At 68.1% G+C, this 19,601-nt stretch overlaps 1 protein-coding gene across 7 annotated transcripts; it reads right to left on the bottom strand.

The window, feature by feature from the left end:
• Positions 1 to 465: 465 nt before the first annotated feature.
• FMNL3 (formin like 3) lies at positions 466 to 19,411 on the bottom strand. Of its 7 annotated transcripts, none has more exons than XM_055697122.1 (27): positions 19,203 to 19,411; positions 15,482 to 15,565; positions 15,307 to 15,387; positions 15,144 to 15,220; positions 12,898 to 12,981; positions 12,423 to 12,575; positions 10,914 to 11,022; positions 10,746 to 10,822; positions 10,562 to 10,655; positions 9,938 to 10,012; positions 9,717 to 9,827; positions 9,497 to 9,646; positions 9,247 to 9,348; positions 8,926 to 9,172; positions 8,667 to 8,735; positions 7,293 to 7,417; positions 7,011 to 7,213; positions 5,950 to 6,184; positions 5,792 to 5,860; positions 5,586 to 5,666; positions 5,347 to 5,476; positions 5,110 to 5,270; positions 3,136 to 3,237; positions 2,965 to 3,054; positions 2,758 to 2,869; positions 2,545 to 2,643; positions 466 to 1,091 (listed from the first exon to the last, which is right to left on the bottom strand). In XM_055697122.1, exons 1-26 carry the CDS (start codon positions 19,347 to 19,349, stop codon positions 2,552 to 2,554), a joined length of 3,060 nt encoding a protein of 1,019 aa, XP_055553097.1. In that variant the 5' UTR covers positions 19,350 to 19,411; the 3' UTR covers positions 466 to 1,091; positions 2,545 to 2,551. The 7 variants fall into 7 exon arrangements, 6 of the variants coding, with proteins under 6 accessions (XP_055553097.1, XP_055553098.1, XP_055553099.1 ...); XM_055697123.1 differs by having other exon boundaries at positions 9,497 to 9,643; XM_055697124.1 differs by having other exon boundaries at positions 15,144 to 15,217.
• Between the last annotated feature and the right edge of the window lie 190 nt (positions 19,412 to 19,601).

Raw genomic sequence — 19,601 nt, 5'->3', positions numbered from 1 at the left:
GGCCCCGAAAGGGCCGCATCCTGCCCCTGCTCAGCCCCGGTGATGCTCAGGTTTATCCTGCCCCTCCATCCCCCTTTTTCTTTGTTCCTGGGGCTGCATCCTGCCCCTCCATCTCCCCCTTCCCCCCCTTCAAGCCCTAAGCTGCTCCCAGTCCCCCACAGCTGCCAGCAGTGGGATGAACCGGGGCTGCCCCACCCTGCGCTAGGGCTGGTGATACTGGGGGGGGCTTCCCCTCCCCCCCGAAAAAAGCACCCCCCTCCCCCCTTGATCCTGCAGTTTTAATAATACCACCACAAAGCCCAGCTTAAGGGTCTCATCCCTGCACATGTATGGCCCCCCTGCCCCCCAACCCCTGGACCCAGGACCCCCAGCATGGGGGAGGGGGCTCCCCAGATGCCTGGGTCCCCACTGTGTCTTACCCACCCCCCCCCACCCCCCCCCCACCCCCCCCAAAACAGGCAGTGGCCATGTACAAGACTCCATATATTTCACATGTACAAAAAGTCACTGGGAGGGGGTCCGGGGAGGAGGGGGGTGGTCCGGGGTGGTGGGCACCATCCTGCTGCCTCCAACACCCCCCCCCCCCCAACCCCGGCCTGGCTTTGGTCCCTTTTTTTGGCAATTAGTGTTCACATCAGTGGTCAAAGTGACGAGCGCGGCAGGGGGGGGCCCCCCCTGTGGTCCCCACAGTGGGCTGGGGGCTCTGGGGCAGTGACCCCAATGGGGAGGGGACACCCCGTGGGTCAGCCACAGGCGCTGGGCCCCCACCACAGCCGGGGGTGGGATTTGGCCTATGCCGCGGGCAAGCTCGGTGGGTGGTCCAGGCAGTGAGCCCCCCCCCCCCAGGTGCAGGGGACAGGGATGCCACCTGTGAGCCCGGGGGGGGGCGGGGGGGGAGGACGATGGCAGGAGGCCGTGCCCCTCCCAGCATAGTGTCGGGGGGCAGGACGGACCCCTCCCCAGCACCGGGGGGGGCAGCGTGGGGTGAGGAGGGGAAACCGAGGCAGCCCCAGCTGCCCCCCCCCCCCCCCCCCCTCCCCCGCCACCGGGGTCCTTACCCTCGCTCGGCTACAGGCGGATGCACCTGCGGGCTGTGGGATGGAAGGGACAGTGTCAGGGGGGGCCTGGCCTGGGCGACCCCCCTCAGGGGCTGTGGCAGCTCCTGGCACCGGGCTGAGACCCACTATTGTGCTGGGATCCAGTATTGCACTGGGACCTCACGCTGGGATCCAGTATTGCACTGGGACCTCATGCTGGGACCCACTATTGCGCTGGGATCCAGTATTGCACTGGGACCTCACGCTGGGATCCAGTATTGTGCTGGGATCCAGTATTGCACTGGGACCTCATGCTGGGACCCACTATTGCGCTGGGATCCAGTATTGCACTGGGACCTCACGCTGGGATCCAGTATTGCACTGGGACCTCATGCTGGGACCCACTATTGCGCTGGGAACCAGTATTGCACTGGGACCTCATGCTGGGACCCACTATTGCGCTGGGATCCAGTATTGAACTGGGACCTCACGCTGGGACCCACTATTGCGCTGGGATCCAGTATTGCACTGGGACCTCACGCTGGGATCCAGTATTGTGCTGGGATCCAGTATTGCACTGGGACCTCATGCTGGGACCCACTATTGCGCTGGGACTGCAGAACTGGGTTCCAGTATTGCACTGGGACCACATAACTGGGTTCCAGTACTGCACTGGGATCCACTATTGAACTGGGACCCCATGTTGGGACCCAGTATTGCACTGAGACCCCATACTGGGTTCCAGTATTGCAGTGGGACACTGCACTGGGATCCAGTATTGGACTAGGACCACATAACTGGGATCCAGTATTGCACAGGGACCCTGCATTGCAGCAAAGACCCCCCATGCTGGAAACCCAGCCTTGCTCTGCTGGGATCCTGTGCCGGCACCCAGCCTTGTACTGGGATCCTGTCCCAGGACCCAGGCTTGCATCAGGATCCTGTACCAGGAGCCATGGCAGGATCCAGTGCTGGGATACTGTGCCAGAAGCCAGGCTTGCACCAGGATCCTGTGCCAGAATCCTATGCCAGGACCCACCCATGCAGCAAGATCTAGTGCTGGGATCCTGTGCCTAGACCCAGGCTTGCACCAGGATCCTGTGGCAAGATCCAGTGCTGGGATCCTGTGGCAGGACCCAGCCGTGCAGCAGGATCCAGTGCTGGGATCCTGTGCCAGGACCCAGGCTTGCATCAGGATCCTGTGGCAGGATCCAGTGCTGGGATCCTGTGCTGGGACCAAGGCTTGCACCAGGATCCTATGTCAGAATCCTATGCCAGGACCCAGCTGTGCAGCAGGATCCAGGGATCCTGTGCCGGGATCCAGCCTCACACCAGGTTCCCACATTAGGACCCTGCTCTGCTCCGCGGGGTCGGGGGGTGCTGGGCACCCCGGGTTGATGGCATGCGGGGAGGGGGCGTGCAGGAGGGGGCATGCGGGGCCGGAAGGAGGGATCTGGAGGGGGGATCCAGGCAGGGATCCGGGGGGATCCAGGCATGCAGGCGGTACCTGGGGGCTAACAGCTGGACTCGTCGTGGTGGGACGGGTCGCAGAAGAAGCGCGAGCCCCGCTTGGCAGTGCGGGCGGTGAAGGGGACGCTCTTCAGCGCTGCAGGGGGGGCAGGGGCGGGGGGGGACACAGGGGGGGACACAGGGGGACGTCAGCCCCCGCGGGTGGGCGGGAGCCAGGCGTCCGGGCGGGGGGCGGCGGCGGGGGCCGTACCGGTGATGATGTCCTCGATGGTGCCGTCCTTGCCCTCATAGACGGGGCGATGGTCCTTGGCCTGGCGCCGCCGCAGCTCCGCGATCAGCTCCTGCTGCTGCCACTTGTTCCGCTGCCAGAGGCGCAGAGAGCCCGGGTTGGGGACAGCCGTGTCCCCTCTGTGCGTGTCCCCCCCCCAGCCCACCCACGCGTGTGCCCCCCGCTCACCTTCTCCTGCTTCTTGGCCTCCTGCGCCAACAGCTTCTCCCGCATCACCTCCTCCTGCTTCTTCCGTGTCTCGTTCTCCTGCTCCGCGTCCTGCCGGAGCACGGGGATGGCACCGGGAGCCAGCCCCGGTGTCACCGACCCCCCGCCTGTCCCCACCCGGCCCCCCCTCACCTTGTAGGAGCGGATGAACCGGACAAAGACCGGGAAGAAGACGGACGGGGGGGTCGTCTTGGGGCTCTCGCCAAAATACCGCACCACCGTGTTGTAGGCGTCCTGGAAGAGGGGACAGGGTGGTCCCTGATGGGCTGCGTGTCCCACAGCTCCTGGTGGCATCCCGGCACGAGGGGCATGCGAGGCAAGGCGGGCATGAGGGGCGTGGAAGGCAAAACAGGCAGGAGGGGGATGCAAAGCAAGTCAAGTATGCCTGAGGAGCATGTGAAGCAAGGCGTGCTGGAGGAGCGTGCAAGGCAAGGCGTGCTGGAGGAGCGTGCAAGGCAAGGCGGGCGCAAGGAGCGTGCAAGGCAAGGTGGGCGCAAGGAGCGTGCAAGGCAAGGCAGGCACAAGGAGCGTGCAAGGCAAGGCAGGCACAAGGAGCGTGCAAGGCAAGGCGGGCACAAGGAGCGTGCAAAGCAAGGCAGGCACAAGGAGCGTGCAAAGTAAGGCGGGCACAAGGAGCGTGCAAGGCAAGGCGGGCACAAGGAGCGTGCAAAGCAAGGCGTGCACAAGGGCCATGCAAAGCAAGACATGCACAAGAAGCATGCAAAGCAAGACAGGTATACGTGAGGAACTTGCAAAGCAAGGTGTGGACGACAGGGACGCACAAGGAGCATGCAAAGCAAGGCGGGCACAAGGAGCATGCAAAGCAAGGCAGGCACAAGGAGCATGCAAGGCAAGGCAGGCGCAAGGAGCGTGCAAAGCAAGGCGGGCACAAGGAGTGTGCAAAGCAAGGCGTGCACAAGGGCCATGCAAAGCAAGACATGCACAAGAAGCATGCAAAGCAAGACAGGTATACATGAGGAACTTGCAAAGCAAGGTGTGGACGACAGGGACGCACAAGGAGCATGCAAAGCAAGGCAGGCACAAGGAGCATGCAAGGCAAGGCAGGCACAAGGAGCGTGCAAGGCAAGGCGGGCACAAGGAGCGTGCAAAGCAAGGCGGGCACAAGGAGCATGCAAAGCAAGGCGGGCACAAGGGCCATGCAAAGCAAGGCGGGCACAAGGGCCATGCAAAGCAAGGCAGGCGCAAGGAGCATGCAAAGCAAGGCGGGCACAAGGAGCGTGCAAAGCAAGGCGTGCACAAGGGCCATGCAAAGCAAGACATGCACAAGAAGCATGCAAAGCAAGACAGGTATACATGAGGAACTTGCAAAGCAAGGTGTGGACGACAGGGACGCACAAGGAGCATGCAAAGCAAGGCAGGCACAAGGAGCATGCAAGGCAAGGCAGGCACAAGGAGCGTGCAAAGCAAGGCAGGCACAAGGAGCGTGCAAGGCAAGGCGGGCACAAGGAGCGTGCAAAGCAAGGCAGGCACAAGGAGCGTGCAAAGCAAGGCGGGCACAAGGGCCATGCAAAGCAAGGCGGGCACAAGGGCCATGCAAAGCAAGGCAGGCGCAAGGAGCATGCAAAGCAAGGCGGGCACAAGGAGCGTGCAAAGCAAGGCGTGCACAAGGGCCATGCAAAGCAAGACATGCACAAGAAGCATGCAAAGCAAGACAGGTATACATGAGGAACTTGCAAAGCAAGGTGTGGACGACAGGGACGCACAAGGAGCATGCAAAGCAAGGCAGGCACAAGGAGCATGCAAGGCAAGGCAGGCACAAGGAGCGTGCAAAGCAAGGCAGGCACAAGGAGCGTGCAAGGCAAGGCGGGCACAAGGAGCGTGCAAAGCAAGGCAGGCACAAGGAGCGTGCAAGGCAAGGCAGGCACAAGAAGCGTGCAAAGCAAGGCGGGCATAAGGAGCGTGCAAGGCAAGGCGGGCACAAGGAGCGTGCAAAGCAAGGCGGGCACAAGGAGCGTGCAAAGCAAGGCGGGCACAAGGGCCATGCAAAGCAAGGCGTGCATGACAAGGACAAGAAGCATGGGAAGCAAGGCCTGCCTGACAAGGCGCCACGCGAGGCGTGAGGCACAGCCGCCCGGCAGCGCTCACCTCGGCTGTCCGTGCGTCCTTCTGCAGCCGCTCCAGCTTGCCCTCGCTGGCAGCCAGGAAGGCGCGCAGGACGCTGTTCTCATGCAGCCCACACTCCCGGCGCAGCAGCTCCATTCCCCGGCCCAGCTCCTTCACATCCATCAGTACGTTCTCCAGGGACACTACGGGGGACAACGGGTCAGGGGACCCAGGGCCGCAGGGGACGGTGAAGTGGGGGGCGTGGGGACGGGGGGGCACCTGCAGCCGCCTTCTCCACGAAGTGCAGCTCCTGCCAGAAGGTTGCCAGCTCGGGGTACTTCTCCCGCACCGTCAGCGCGATGAAATGCAGCAGCGTCATCTTCCTGTCCGTCGACTTGGTGTCCAGGAGCTGCAGGAGGGTTTTGGGGGGGGTGGGAGGTGTCAGGACCGTGGGATGGGACCCCTGAGATCCCACAGGGACCCAGGCAAGGGGGAAGGGGGGGTCCAGGGCTGCCCACCAGGTCCAGGCTCTGCAGTTTGAAGCCGTAGACAGCACCACGTTTGCTGCTGTTCATGTAGTTGCCCAGCGCCAAGATGATCTGCAGGGGAAAAAGCCCCAGGGATGGGGGTGTCAGGGAGGAGCGAGACCCCCGTGGGACCCCCATGATGGATGGAGGGCAGGACTCCGGCTTGTCCCCCCGGCCGCTGGCCTCCCCATGCTCACCTCCAACATGTGCTTCAGCTTCTGGGAGGACTTGACAGAGGCTGAGGCTGCGATGATGGCATTGAGCTGCTGCAGGGGGACAGGATGGGGGGGCTCAGCCAGGGCGCAGGGTCCGGGCACCCCCGGTGGGTGCAATATCCCCCTCCCCAGCTCCGTACCGGTGTCAGCATCTGGAGGTTTTCGGCAAAGTTGCCGAGGAAAGCCATGATGGCCATGCGCTGGGGCAGCCGCTCCACCTTGCTGAACTGCAGCATGAAGCGGTCCTCGTCCGCCAGCTCCTCCAGCGGCTTGCGCTCCCGCTCGTACTGCCGCAGCGCCTTCACCTCCGCCTCCGTCGGCAGGAACCGCATCAGGCACTCCACAAAGTCCACCGGCAGCGTCGCCAGGTCGAACCTGCCCCCCACCCCTGCTGTCAGGGACCAGCTCCCCACTGGGTCCTCTCTGGGACCCCCTGGCCCCCAGATAGGGCCCCTGCACCCAACCAACCTCCCTGCACCCTGCCTGGACCCCCTGCCCCCCATCCAGCCCCCCTGCACCCTGCCTGGACCCCCAGCACCCTGCCTGGACCCCCTGCATCCCAGACAGACCCCCTGCACCCTGCCTGGACCCCTGGACCCCAGACAGATCCCCTGCACCCTGCCTGGACCCCCTGCCCCCCATCCAGCCCCCCTGTACCCTGCCTGGACCCCCTGCATTCCAGACAGACCCCCTGTACCCTGCCTGGACCCCCTGCCCCCCATCCAGCCCCCCTGCACCCTGCCTGGACCCCCTGCATCCCAGACAGACCCCCTCCATCCTGCCTGGACCCCCAGCACCCCAGCCAGTCCCACTGCACCCTTCCTGGACCCCTGGACTCCAGACAGATCCCCTGCACCTTGCCTGGACCCCCTGCCCCCCAGCCAGCCCCCCTGCACCCTGCTTGGACCCCCAGCACCCCAGTCAGCCCCCCTGCACCCTGCTTGGACCCCCAGCACCCAACAAACCTCCCTGCACGCTGCCTGGACCCCCTGCCCCCCAGCCAGCCCCCCTGCCCCCTGCCTGGACCCCCAGCACCCCAGACAGATACGCTGCACCCTTCCTGGACCCCCTGCACCCCAACCAACCTCCCTGCACCTTGCCTGGACCCCCTGCAAGCCACCCAACCTCCCTGCACCCCAGCCAGGGCTCCCCATTGCCCCCCCCCCCCGCCCCCGCTGCACCCCGGCACAGGAGCACGCACGTGTGGATGGCCCTGCAGATCTCCTCGGCGCCGCGGCCCGCCTTGCGCAGGGTGATGGCCAGGTTCTTGGCACGGTTGGCTTCCAGCAGCGTCACCTTGGTGGCCACCTTCTGCGACGCCTTGTTCTTGGCACAGACCAGGTCGAGGGCTGGACCCTGCGCTTTGGTCTTGAAAAGCTCCTCGAAGCGCTCCAGGTCGAGGTCCTGGTGGGACAAGATGCTCAGAGGGGGGCAGTGGCGGTGGCACCCACCCAGCCGCTTGGGGCGGGGGTCCCGGGCTCACCTCCAGCACCCGCTCGTCGTCCAGCTCGCTGAACACCGTCCCACTGATCTGGTTGGGCTTCAGCGCCGTCCAGTTGAAGACGGGCAGCCGGAATTTGGTTTTGATGGGCTTCTTGATCCGGATGGCTGCCAGCGGGGTAGGAGCCAGCTCAGCCCACGCCGGGGCAGGGGGACACATCCCAGGCCCACCCTGAGCCACCGGAGTCCAGTGCATCGGTCCCCAGGCTGTCACCATCCCCTGGGCCACCCCAGCCCCGTGCTGTGGTCCCTGCGCCCGTTCCTTGGCGATGGCAGCCCCGACACCCTGGTGTCTGCAGCCCGGCCCCTTCCTCTGTCCTCTCCCTGTCCCCATGGTCCCTGCACACCCCATCCCCACAGTCCCCATGCTGTCCCTGTCCCTGTCCCCATGGCCCCTGCACATCCCCACCCCACAGTTTCCACACCCTCCCTGTTCCAATCCCCATCATCTCTGCATGTCCCCATCCCCACGCTCTCCCTGTCCTTGTCCCCATGGTCCCTGCACATCCCCAGCCCCACAGCCCCCACGCTCTCTCTGTCCCTGTCCCCATGTCCCCAGACCCTCCCTGTCCTTGTCCCCACTCTCCCTGTCCTTGTCCCCATGGTCCCTGTGCATCCCCATCCCCACAGCCCCCATGCTCTCCCTGTCCCTGTCCCCACGTCCCCACACCCTCCCTGTCCTTGTCCCCATGGTCCCTGCACATCCCCACCCCCACAGCCCCCACGCTCTCCCTGTCCCTGTCCCCACACCCTCCCTGTCCCTGTCCCCATGGTCCCTGCACATCCCCAGCCCCACAGCCCCCACGCTCTCCCTGTCCCTGTCCTCATGTCTGCACACCCTCCCTGTCCTTGTCCCCACGGTCCCCACTCTCCCTGTCCTTGTCCCCATGTCCCCACGCTCTCCCTGTCCCTGTCCCCACGTCCCCACACCCTCCCGGTCCTTGTCCCCATGGTCCCTGCACATTCCCAGCCCCACAGCCCCCACGCTCTCCCTGTCCCTGTCCCCACACCCTCCCTGTCCCTGTCCCCATGGTCCCTGCACACCCCATCCCCACAGTCCCCATGCTGTCCCTGTCCCTGTCCCCATGGTCCCTGCACACCCCATCCCCACAGTCCCCACGCTCTCCCTGTCCCTGTCCCCACACCCTCCCTGTCCCTGTCCCCATGGTCCCTGCACACCCCAGCCCCACAGTCCCCACACTCTCCCTGTCCCTGTCCCCGCGTCCCCACACCCTCCCGGTCCTTGTCCCCATGGTCCCCACCCACCCCATCCCCACAGCCCCCACGCTCTCCCTGTCCCTGTCCCCACAGCCCCCACTCTCCCCGTCCCCACGGTCCCCACATCCTCCCCACCTACCCGAGAGCCCAACGGTGAGGGCGATGGAGGGCGAAGCCCCCGGCAGCGGTGGGGCTGGGGGGCACTTGCCTGTGCAGGGAGGAGAGGATGAGCCCATGCCCCAGTGGGGTTGTCCCAATTATGGGGACGCCCCCAGCCTCAGGGGTGGTCCAGCACCAGGGACACCCCACTTTTGAAGCCCCCCCCTTCCACCCCAGGGATGCCCCAGCCTTGGGATGTCCCAGTTTTGGGGCTGCCCTGGGGACTCCCCCATCCTCACCTGGGAGCGGGGGGGCTGGGGGTGGCAGGGGGGGTGGCGGGGGGGGCGGGGGGGGTGCAGCCTCTGCGGGGGGCAGGACAGGGACGCACAGGGCCTCCTCCAGGGGCTCGGGCTCGGGCTGGGGGGGGAGCTCGGTGGCCAGCACGGGGGGCGGCTCGGAGCCGTAGCGTCGCCGAAAAGCCTCGTCCTTCTCCTTCATCATCCGCCGCAGCGTGTGCACTTGGTGGTTCGTGCGCTCGTAGGTCTCCTGGGGGTGGAAAGCGTCAGCCTGAGGGGGGGGGGGCAGGACCCTGCCCCACTCCCCATGGCCCCCCCACGCACCTTTACCACCTCCAGCTCCTTCTCCCGCTGCAGCAGCTGCTTCTCCAGCTCTGCCACCCGCATCATGTTCTCGTTCTCCAGGTCCAGCAGCTTCTCCGTTAGCTGGGGGGGGGGGGGGATGGGACACACAGCTGTGACACCAGCTCAGAGACCCCCCCCAGTATCACCACTGACCTCCCATGACCCTGGGAGGGGATGCCCCCAGGACCTGGTAAGGAGCATCCCCGTGTCCCCCCCCGCCTTCACGTACGTGGGACAGATGCTCCTCCAGCTCCTCCACCTTCTCCAGGGCCACGTTCTTGGTCTCAGCATCCTCCAGCAGCCCCCCCACATCGAAGACATTATCCAGGTACGCCTGGATCTGCACCTGCAGCTTCTCGCTCTCCGTATGCCTCGACTTCTGCGGGCATCGGGGCAGCGTCAGGGACGGGGCGGGGGGCTCCTCGGGGCAGCCCCCCCACTCCCCGTACCTGCAGGAACTCCTCCAGCCCCAGCTTGGTGAACTCGTACTGGAGATGAACGCGGAAGTTCATGTCCTCCACCGAGTGCACCACGATGTTGATGAACTGCATGCAGGCGACCTGGGGGCAGGGGAGGGGGGGGGGGCGTGTCACCAGGAGCCCCCCCACCCCCATCGTCCTCAGCACCCCCTGCCAACCCAAAGACCCTCGCCCAGGAGCGGGTGTCCCACCATGAAGTCGATGCTGCTGTCCTCATTGCGGAAATAGTCCATCAGCCGCTCGAAGCGATGCTTCTCCTTGCAGACCTGAGTGGGCAGCGAACGCGGGGTTAACCTGGCTGAGCCCCCCTACCCTGGCCCCCAGCCCCCCCCCAGCCCCTGGGCTCCAGTCCCCTAATCCCAGCCTGGGCCTGGGCCTCCCAGCCCCCCCATCCCAGCACAATCCCGGTGCCCCCAGTGCCCCTAATCCCAGCCTGGTCCTCGTGCCCCCAGTCCCCCTCAATCCCAGTTTGATCCCCATGCCCCCGGTTACCCCATCCCAGCCTGGTCCTGGTGCTCTCAGTCCCTCTCCATCCCAGTGTGATCCTGGTGCCCCCAGTCCCCCACATCCCAGCCTGGTCCTGGTGCTCCCGCTCCCCCTCAATCCCAGTTTGATCCTGGTGCCCCTGGTTACCCCATCCCAGCCTGGTCCTGGTCCCCCCAGTCCCTCCCATCCAGCCTGGTCCTGGTGCTCCCTGTCCCTCCTCATCCCAGTTTGATCCTGGTGCCCCCCAGTGTCCTAATATCCCAGGCTGGTCCTGGTGCCCCCAGTTACCCCACCCCTGCCTGCTCCCGCTGCCCCCGCTCCCCCCGTACCTCCTTGAAGTTATCGAAGGCAGCCAGGATGATCTCGTGGCCACCTCTCACCAGGCACACGGCCGCCAGCAGCTCCAGCACCAGCGCCTTCATCCTAGGGCACAGCAGCACCATCACCATCATCATCATCACCCCCAGCCAGCGCCAGGGACCACCCCGCCACACCCGACCCCCTCCCCCTTACCTCGGGTTCTTGTTATTGAGGCTCAGGGCGATCTCGTTGACCGCATGGGGATGGGACATGACCAGGTTGAAGCCATACTGTGGGGACAGAGCGGAGGACAGCGTTGGCAGCGCTGGCACGGTGACATCGGGGGGTGTCGTCCCCCCCTCCCCAGGGGGCTAGTGGTACCTGGTAGTTCATGATGGCCCGGAGACACATGATGCAGAGGTGGACGTCATCCTTCTGGCTGACCAGGCGGGAGTTCTTCAGCGCCCTTCGGCTGGGCAGCGTGCCATAGCTGTGGGGACACAGGTGCTGGTGAGCGGGACCCTCACCCGGGGTGGGGACAGCATGGGGACAGCGGGGCTTTCAGGGGGGCAGAGGCAGAGACAAGCGGTCGGAGGGCGAGAGGGACAGAGGCTACCGGAGACACCGAGCGAAGCCACCGCGAGCACCGGGCTGGCCCGGGCAGCCGGTACTTACCCGGCGGGCGAGCAGCAAAGTGGGCGCAGAGGAGAGAGAGAGAGAGCAGCAAGGTGGGCGCAGCCAGAAAGGGGGGCACCCGGCCCTGGAAGCAGAGATGGGGCGCGTTACCCCGAGGCAGAGCCAGAGCGGGGGCAAGCAGAGGCAGCGCGGTGACGGCAGGCAGAAGGACGCGCCGGTGGCACGGGCAGGATGGGGATGGCACGGCAGGCAGGACGGGATGTGGCATGCAAGGCAGCGCAGGATGCGGCACAGCGGGACGTGGCATGGACCATGCGTGCGGTGGTGCATGGCACAGGATGCACCGTGGGTAGGGTGATGCACGGCATAGGGCAGGATGCTGCACGGCACAACATGCACCACGGACAGGATGGTGCTTAGCATGGCACGCACCACGGCAGGATTGTGCATGGCGCAGAGCACGCTGGCACAGCACATGCCGTGGCAGGATGGTGCTTGCCGTGGCACACACCAGGGCAGGATGGTTTGTGGCACAGGGCAACAGTGGCACATGGCACGGCACGCACCGCAGGCAGGATTAGGCCTGGCACAGGGCTCAGTGGCACGGCACACACCACAAGGCAGTGGGCACACAGCATGCACCACAGGCAGGATGGCGCATGGCACCGGGTAAGATGGGCACACGCCACGGCAGGACGGTGTGTGGCGTGACACGTCACGGCAGGATGGTGCATGGCACGGCACACACCACGGCAGGACAGTGCGTGGCACGGCACACATCATAGCAGGACGGTGCATGGCACGGCACACGCCACGGCAGGACGGTGCGTGGCACGGCACATGCCACGGCAGGACGGTGCGTGGCACGGCACACATCATAGCAGGACGGTGCATGGCACGGCACACGCCACGGCAGGACGGTGCGTGGCACGGCACACATCATAGCAGGACGGTGCGTGGCACGGCACATGCCACGGCAGGACGGTGCGTGGCACGGCACATGCCACGGCAGGACGGTGCGTGGCACGGCACACATCATAGCAGGACGGTGCATGGCACGGCACATGCCACGGCAGGACGGTGCGTGGCACGGCACACATCATAGCAGGACGGTGCGTGGCACGGCACACGCCACGGCAGGACGGTGCGTGGCACGGCACACATCATAGCAGGACGGTGCGTGGCACGGCACACGCCACAGCAGGATGGTGCACAGCACGCAGGCAGAGCAGGGCAGGCGCAGCGGGTACGTACCGTAGGGCGGTCTGGCGGGCAGAGCGGGCAAGGGTGCTGGCGAAGGGGGCGGGCAGGGCGCTGGGGTGCTGCAGATCCTCGATGGACCTGCTCCAGGCGCGCAGCTTCTCCAGCGCGCCGTCCTCACCGCCTTCCTGGCCCTCAAAATCCAACCTGGGTGGGACACGCGCGCGAGGCGGGGGGGGCACACGGCTTCGGCGCGGAGCGGCACAGCCACCGTGGCAAGCGCTGAAGCGGGTGGCGGCTGGGCAGCGGCGGGGTGGGGAGAGGCGCGAGGGTGGCCCTGGGACCCCCAGCCCAGGGTGGGCAGGATGGGACCGAGCATCCCGTGTCCCCCCACAGGGGGTCCCCATGTGCCAGCCAGGCTGCCCTGAGTGGTGTCGGCCACCCACAGCAGGGACCTGCCAGGGGGCACCAGCACCCCAGGGACCCCCCCAGCACCCCAGGGACCCCCCCCCCCCAGCCCCCTACTCACATGACGGCGCACTGGGCGAAGGACAGGTAGTTCACCAGCACATCCAGCCCCTTGTTCTCATCATTGAGGAACTCGCGCACCCACCTACAGCACCAGGCACCCATCAGGACCCGCAGGAGCCGGGGACCCCCCACCAGGCATGATCCCCCCCCCCCCATGGGGACCCCCGGCTTGGCGCAGGGGTGGGGTGGTGGGGGTGTCCCCGTTCTCCAGTGGCGGTTGCAGCCCCTCTGCTATCACCCGTGCCAGCACCGGCACGGCTTTATCTGCCGGCTGCAGAGTAGGGTGGGCTCGGCGCTGGGTGCAAGGCGGGAAGCAGAGCTGGGTGCTGGGGCTGTGCCCCCCAGCCTTGGGCACCCTGGGGGTCGGGGTGCCCCAGCCCCCCTGGGAGGGTGGGAGGGTGCAGGTGTGAGGTGCTGCGTGGGGCAGGGAGCCTGGTCGAGAGGTGCCCTGGGGTGGGTGTGCAAGGGATGGGGGGGGTGTGCATGGGGGGTGCACATGGTGTGGGCGTGCATGCGCACGGGGGTGTGTGTGGCGTGTGTGTGCCCAAGGGGGTGTGCATGGCAGCATGCCTGTGGGGAGCGTGTGCACGGGGGGGTGCGCGTGGGGTGGGTGTGCTTTGGTGGGTGCACACAGGGCGGGTGTGTGCACAGGGGGGTGCCTGTGGTGTGCGTGTGCACGAGGGGACGTGCGTGGTGTGTGTGCACGGGGGGGGGGGTGCATGGCAGCGTACATGTGAGGTGGGTGCATGGGGGGGTGTACGTGGTGTGGGTGCATGGCAGGGTGCGCGTGGTGCGTGTGCACAGGGGGTGCGTGTGCATGGAGGGGTGTGCAGGGGGTGCGTGTGCACGGAGGGGGGGGTGTGTGCACAGGGGGTGTGCGTGCCAGGGAGCACATGGTGTGAGCGTGCACAGGCTGTGCACGTGCATGGGGGGGGTGCACATGTGCACAGAGGGGTGCACGCACGTGCATGAGCGTGCACGGGGTGTGCACGTGCATGGGGGGGGGTGTGCATGTGCACAGAGGGGTGCACGCACATGCACGGGGGGGTGTGCACAGTGTGTGTGTGCACGGGGGGGTGTGCATGGCAGGGTGCACACGGCATGAGTGTGCATGGGGTGTGCACATCATGCTTGTGCATGGCAGGGTGCACACAGTATGAGCGTGCACGGGGTGCGCATGTGCACAGAGGGGTGCATGCACATGCAGGGGGGGCGTGGGGGCGTGCACAGCGCGCGTGTGCACAGGGCGGGTGTGCACACGGTGTGAGTGTGCATGAGGTGTGCACGGCGTGTGTGTGTGCATGTGCACAGGGGGGTGCACATAGTGCACATAGTGGGTGTGCACGGGGCGGGGGTGTGCACGGAGGTGTGCATGCACGTGATGTGCGCGTGCACGGTGGGGGGGGGTCTGTGCGTGGCAGGGCGCACGCGCAGGGCGAGGGGCTGTGTGCACACGCATGCGGGGGGTGTACACACGCACAGCGGGGGGGGCACACGTGCACGGGGGACACCCCCCCCCCACATGCAGAGAGCACCGCAGCCAGGAGCACTGCGTGTGCACAGCCCTGGGGTCTCGTACCACTGCCCGTACCCCTGCCCGTACCCCTGCCCGTACCCCTGCCCGCAGCCAACGAGTCAGGCAGCCGGGGAGGGGGGGGGTCCCGGGGGGGGCTGCGGCCGCCCCTTTCCTGCCGCCCCAGCCTGTTTCCTGTCTCCGGCTGCTGCTATTTTCAGGGAAGAGCGGAATGACGGAGCCGGTGGTGGGGCACAGCCCGGCACGTGCACCAAACACCCCGAGCACGCGGGCAGGACCGTGCCACCCTGCCCCCCCCACCCCCCCCACCCCGGTGTCCCCATCCCTCCAGCCACCCCACGCTGGTGCATCCCCCCCCCCTCCCCAGCACACCAAAAGGGATGAGCTGCCGGGGTGGGGTCGGGGTGCTGGTGAGCTGGCTGGTGCTGGGAGGAACTGGGCAGGATTTGGCCACGGTGCTTGGCGCAGGGCGGCATCACCGCCCCATCCGCCCGCGGCATCCGCCCCCCCCCCCCCCCCCCCCCCCCCCCGCCTCCCCCCAGGACCTGGCAGCCGTGACCCACGGTACGGCCAGGGCAGGAACCGGCCCAGTTCCTGCAGTGCCTCCGACTTCCCCTGCAGCTGCAACGGGACCCCCTGCCCCCCCCCGCCCCCCCCCCCCCCCGCCACCCCAGAGCCCCCACCCCCCACCCCGGGGACCCCACACTCACCCGATGTGGTTTGTCCTCAGGCTGATCTCCAGCTCGCGCAGGACCTTGGTTGACTCCTGCACCCTCCTCCTGAACTTCTGGGGGTAAAGCAAGGCTGAGCTGGGGCCCCCCCAGCCCCGCTGTGCCCCCCCCTGCCCCCCACCCCCCACCCCCACCCCCTTACCTTCCTCGTGACACCCGGTTCCAGGAAGCTGCGCAGCTTCTGGATGTAGGCATGGGGAGGGCTCTTCACTTGGAACCGCTCCTAGGGGGGACAGGGGGGTGTTGGTGGCACTGGCACGGCAGTACAGCCCCCCCAGGACGCCCCCCAGGACCCCCCCCCCCCCACACACACACACCTGGTCGCAGATGAGGTCCCACTTCTTCTCGTTGTCGTACTGGCGCAGGAGCCGGGCTTTGTCTGGGGGCAGGTTCATGGAGCTCTGGAGGTGGGGGGGGGACGTCACCCCGGGGGACACAGGGACGCTGACCCCCCCCCCCCCAGGGGCACCCCAGCCCCACGGCACAACCAGGGTCACCCCCCAGGCCCATGGCACAGCCAGGGTCCCCCGAGGGGCACAACCAGGGGTCCCCCCCAGGGGCATCCAGCCCCACGGCACAGCCAGGGTCCCCCCGAGGGGCACAGCCAGGGTCCCCCCCAGGGGCATCCCAGCCCCACGGCACAGCCAGGGTCCCCCCGAGGGGCACAGCCAGGGTCCCCCCCAAGGGACACCCCAGCCCCAAGTCACAGCCAGGGTCCCCCCCAGGGGCAAAACCAGGATCCCCCCCGGAGCACCCCAGCCCCACAGCACAGCCAGGGTCCCCCCCAGGGTCCCCCCGAGGGGCACAACCAGGGTCCCCCCCAAGGGCACGGTGACCCATGGCACCATGGCACAGCCAGGGTCCCCTCCAAGGACACCCTGACCCACGGCACAGCCAGGGTCCCCCCTGAGGGCACGGTGACCCATGGCACAGCCAGGGTCTCCCCCAGGGGCACCCAGCCCCACAGCACAGCCAGGGTCCCTGGCACCAGTAAGCACTGGTGGCCATGGGGCCACACATGTGACACCATGAGCCACCAGGGCCACACGCCAGACGCTGGTAGCACCAAATCTCGCCAGCACCGACGCATCCTTCCTGTCTGCACCCGCTTCCTCGCCGGCAAACCGCAGCCTCCGCTCCCCGCCCGCCGCACGGCGCCCGGCTCACCGGGGCGCTGGGCATCACCCAGCAGATCCCGGGGACCACGGGTGCAGGATGTGGCCCAGGACCCCCGGACGGGCACACAAACGGGGTGCCATGGTGGAACCTGGGGATGCTGATGGCTGTGGGCTCGTGATGCCACCCCGGTGGGAGATGCCACCCCTGAAGGTGATGCCACCCTGGCGGGAGATGCCACGCCTGAAGGTGACGCCACCCTGGTGGGTGATGCTGCCCCGGTGGGTGATGCCACCCTGGCGGGAGATGCCTGCCACCCTGGTGGGTGATGCCACCCTGGCGGCAGATGCCACCCCTGAAGGTGACACCACCCTGGTGGGTGATGCTGCCCCGGTGGGTGATGCCACCCTGGCGGGAGATGCCACCCCTGAAGGTGATGCCACCCTGGTGGGTGATGCTGCCCCGGTGGGTGATGCCACCCTGGTGGGTGATGCCACCCCTGAAGGTGATGCCACCCTGGTGGGTGATGCTGCCCCGGTGGGTGATGCCACCCTGGTGGGAGATGCCACCCCTGAAGGTGACGCCACCCTGGTGGGTGATGCCGCCCCGGTGGGTGATGCCACCCTGGCGGGAGATGCCACCCCTGAAGGTGATGCCACCCTGGTGGGTGATGCTGCCCCGGTGGGTGATGCCACCCTGGTGGGAGATGCCACCCCCGCAGGTGATGCCACCCTGGTGGGAGATGCCGCCCCGGTGGGAGATGCCGCCCCGGCGAGGCAGCTCCCAGGCAGCACCGTTAGCAGGAACTGGGCACCGCCACAACCGGGAGGTGCCGGCACTTCACCCCCCCCACGGCAGCTAAAATTATCCCTCCCCTGGTTATCCCGATCCCGTGGAGCCGCAGGAAACCGGGGCAGAGCCTGGGGGGGGGGGGGGGGGGCAGTCCCCGGGGATCTGGGGGGGTGGGGGATGGGGTCCCCCCCAAAATTACCGCGGGGACGAGGACAGTGCCGCCCTCCCCATCGAGCCACGCTTATTCGTACACCGGAGCTGTCGGCAAAATCATGGGGACACCCGGGGACACCGGTGAAGGTGGGGGAGGGGGGGGTGCAGGGGGCCCGGGTAGGGGTGGGGGGCACCGGGGTGGCTTTGAAGCGCTGCCGCCCTCCCCGGCATTCCCGCCGCTCGGTTTCCTGCCTTTGTGGCGGGAGCTGGGCCGCTCCCGGCCGGGCACTTCCTCCGCCAACCCCCCCCCACCGGGGACCCCCCATCAGCTGCCCCGGGACTGAGCCCCCCAGGGAACCGGGGGCCACCGGGGCTGGACACCCGCCCCCCCCCCCCCCGGGGTTTAGGCCACCGGGATCGTGCCCGTCCAGCGAAATATTTTCCTCCCCAGCAGTAGCCGGGATGGCACCGGGCGATGACACCGGGGGTGGGGGGTGGATTTTGGGGACCCCCGATGCCATCACCCCCAAAATCCCCACCTCCGGCAGCACCAGCACCCGGCAGGATGAGTCCCCCCCGCTGCTGGCCCCATGGGGACCGGGCTGCCGCATCCGCCCCGCGTGGGATGTGGGGACGGGCAATGGCCCCGCGAGTGGGTGGCCCTGGCCCACGCTGGGGCGGGGGGGGGGGGGGGGGGGGGGGGGGCTGTCGGTGCCCCCCGGTACCCCCCGGTTCCGGCTCCCCAAACCCCGTGGGATCACACTCGGCATTTCCTGCCCGGACGTGGCTTCCGCTGGCGACGGCCACCACCAGGATGGCGGGGCTGGGCGTTGGGGGGCTGGGGGGTGTCACCCAGCCATGGTGGCCTCACCAGTAGCCCCCCCCCCTACCCCCACCCCCCGGATAAAGCCACCCCCATGTTGACACCATGGCCGGGCCACCTGATGTGCCACGAGCCAGGCGCTGGGGGGGACGTGGTGGTCCCCATGGCATCGGTGGGTCCCGATGGCACCGGGGTCACCGTGTGGGGCTGGGGTCACCACCGAGCCACGTCCCCGTGCCGGGGTGGCACCGTAGCCTCGGTCGGTGGTCGCTGCGGGGAGGCCACCGCCCCAGCTGTGACAGCGGAGCAGGGACCACGCAGGGTGCCCGTGGGGACACTGCAGCCACAGGGACCCCCGGCCAGGGGGAAAACGCACCCGTGGGGACACCCAGCGCATGGGGACCCCCGACCATGGGGACACTGTACCCACAGGGACCCCCAGCTATAGGGACCCCCGGCCACAGCGACGCTGTGCCCACAGGGACCCCCAGCCATGGGGAGCCCTGGCCATGGGGACACTGCACCCATAGGGACCTCCAGCCATGGGGACACCACACCCACGGGGACCCCCCGCCACGGGGGAAAACTGCACCCACGGGGACCCCCGGCCATGGGGACCCCCGGCCATGGGGACCCCCGGCCACGGGGACCCCCGGCCACGGGATCCCGCAGCCACGGGGAAAACCACACCCATGGGGACCCCCGGGGACCCCCACCCCCAGCTCCCTGTGCCGCCGCCTCGGCGGGACTTTCCCGGTTCCAAGAGCCCCGGGGCCAAAGGGGCCTTCCCGGTTCCACCGGGAGTGGCGTCACCCCCCGGGGCTGTCCCGGGCCGGGCTGCCCACGGCCACTGCCCATCCCCACGGGCACCGGCGCTCCCTGCCCGCCCCCGGTTCCTTCGGGCGCCGGCGCCGTCGGTGCCCGCCCGGTCTTTGGCCCCGCAACCGGCCACCAGGAGGGGAGCTCGGCGGCGGCGGCGGGGCGGGCGCGTCCAGCCCAGGGGGGCGCACCGGGGGGGTCCCGGGTACGGGCGGCCAGGGAGGGCGCAGCGGGAGCAGGAACGGAGCAACGGGGAAGCGCACCGGAGGGGCACACCGGGAACCGGAGGGGCGGAGCGGGGACCACCAGGACCGTGGCGGGGGTCGGTGTCTTACCAGCACCAGGGCGAAGCGCTCCTCCAGCTCACAGGGCTCCGGCATCGGCATCTTCCCCGGGGCGAACAGCCCGGGCCCCCCCGGGGCTGCCGCCGCTCCCGGGCCCCGGGGCAGCGCCTCCCCGTCCGCGCTCTCCACGTTCCCCATCCCCGGCCCAGGCACCGGGGGGCGGCGGGGGAGGCTCAGCCCGTCGCGTCCGGCCGCCGCCACCGCCTCCCGGCCCCGCCCCGCCCCGCCCGGTCCCGCCCCGTCGGGCCGCCCGCAGCTCAAGCGGCGGAAGCCGCCAGGGGGCGCCCGAGAGCGGCGCGGGCGGGGGCGGGGGGGCGGCGGCGCTCACCAGGGGGCGCCCGAAGCGCAGGGAGCGAACGGGACGTGCCGATTGGTCCGGCCATGAGGATG

This window comes from Falco cherrug, chromosome 19 (assembly GCF_023634085.1).
Source record: "Falco cherrug isolate bFalChe1 chromosome 19, bFalChe1.pri, whole genome shotgun sequence".
In the NCBI taxonomy this organism is placed as follows: domain Eukaryota; kingdom Metazoa; phylum Chordata; class Aves; order Falconiformes; family Falconidae; genus Falco; species Falco cherrug.
This window is presented reverse-complemented; position numbering and strand designations above follow the sequence as displayed.

Excerpts from the sequence above, each read along its gene's own strand:
- FMNL3 (XM_055697122.1), bottom strand. The coding sequence starts at position 19,349 with ATGGGGAACGTGGAGAGCGCGGACGGGGAGGCGCTGCCCCGGGGCCCG. Across the intron at positions 12,982-15,143 it reads CTGAGGACAAACCACATCGG|GTGGGTGCGCGAGTTCCTCA; the intron begins GTGAGTGTGGGG and ends CTGGTGCTGTAG. Across the intron at positions 5,271-5,346 it reads CGTGGAGAAGGCGGCTGCAG|TGTCCCTGGAGAACGTACTG; the intron begins GTGCCCCCCCGT and ends TGTCCCCCGTAG.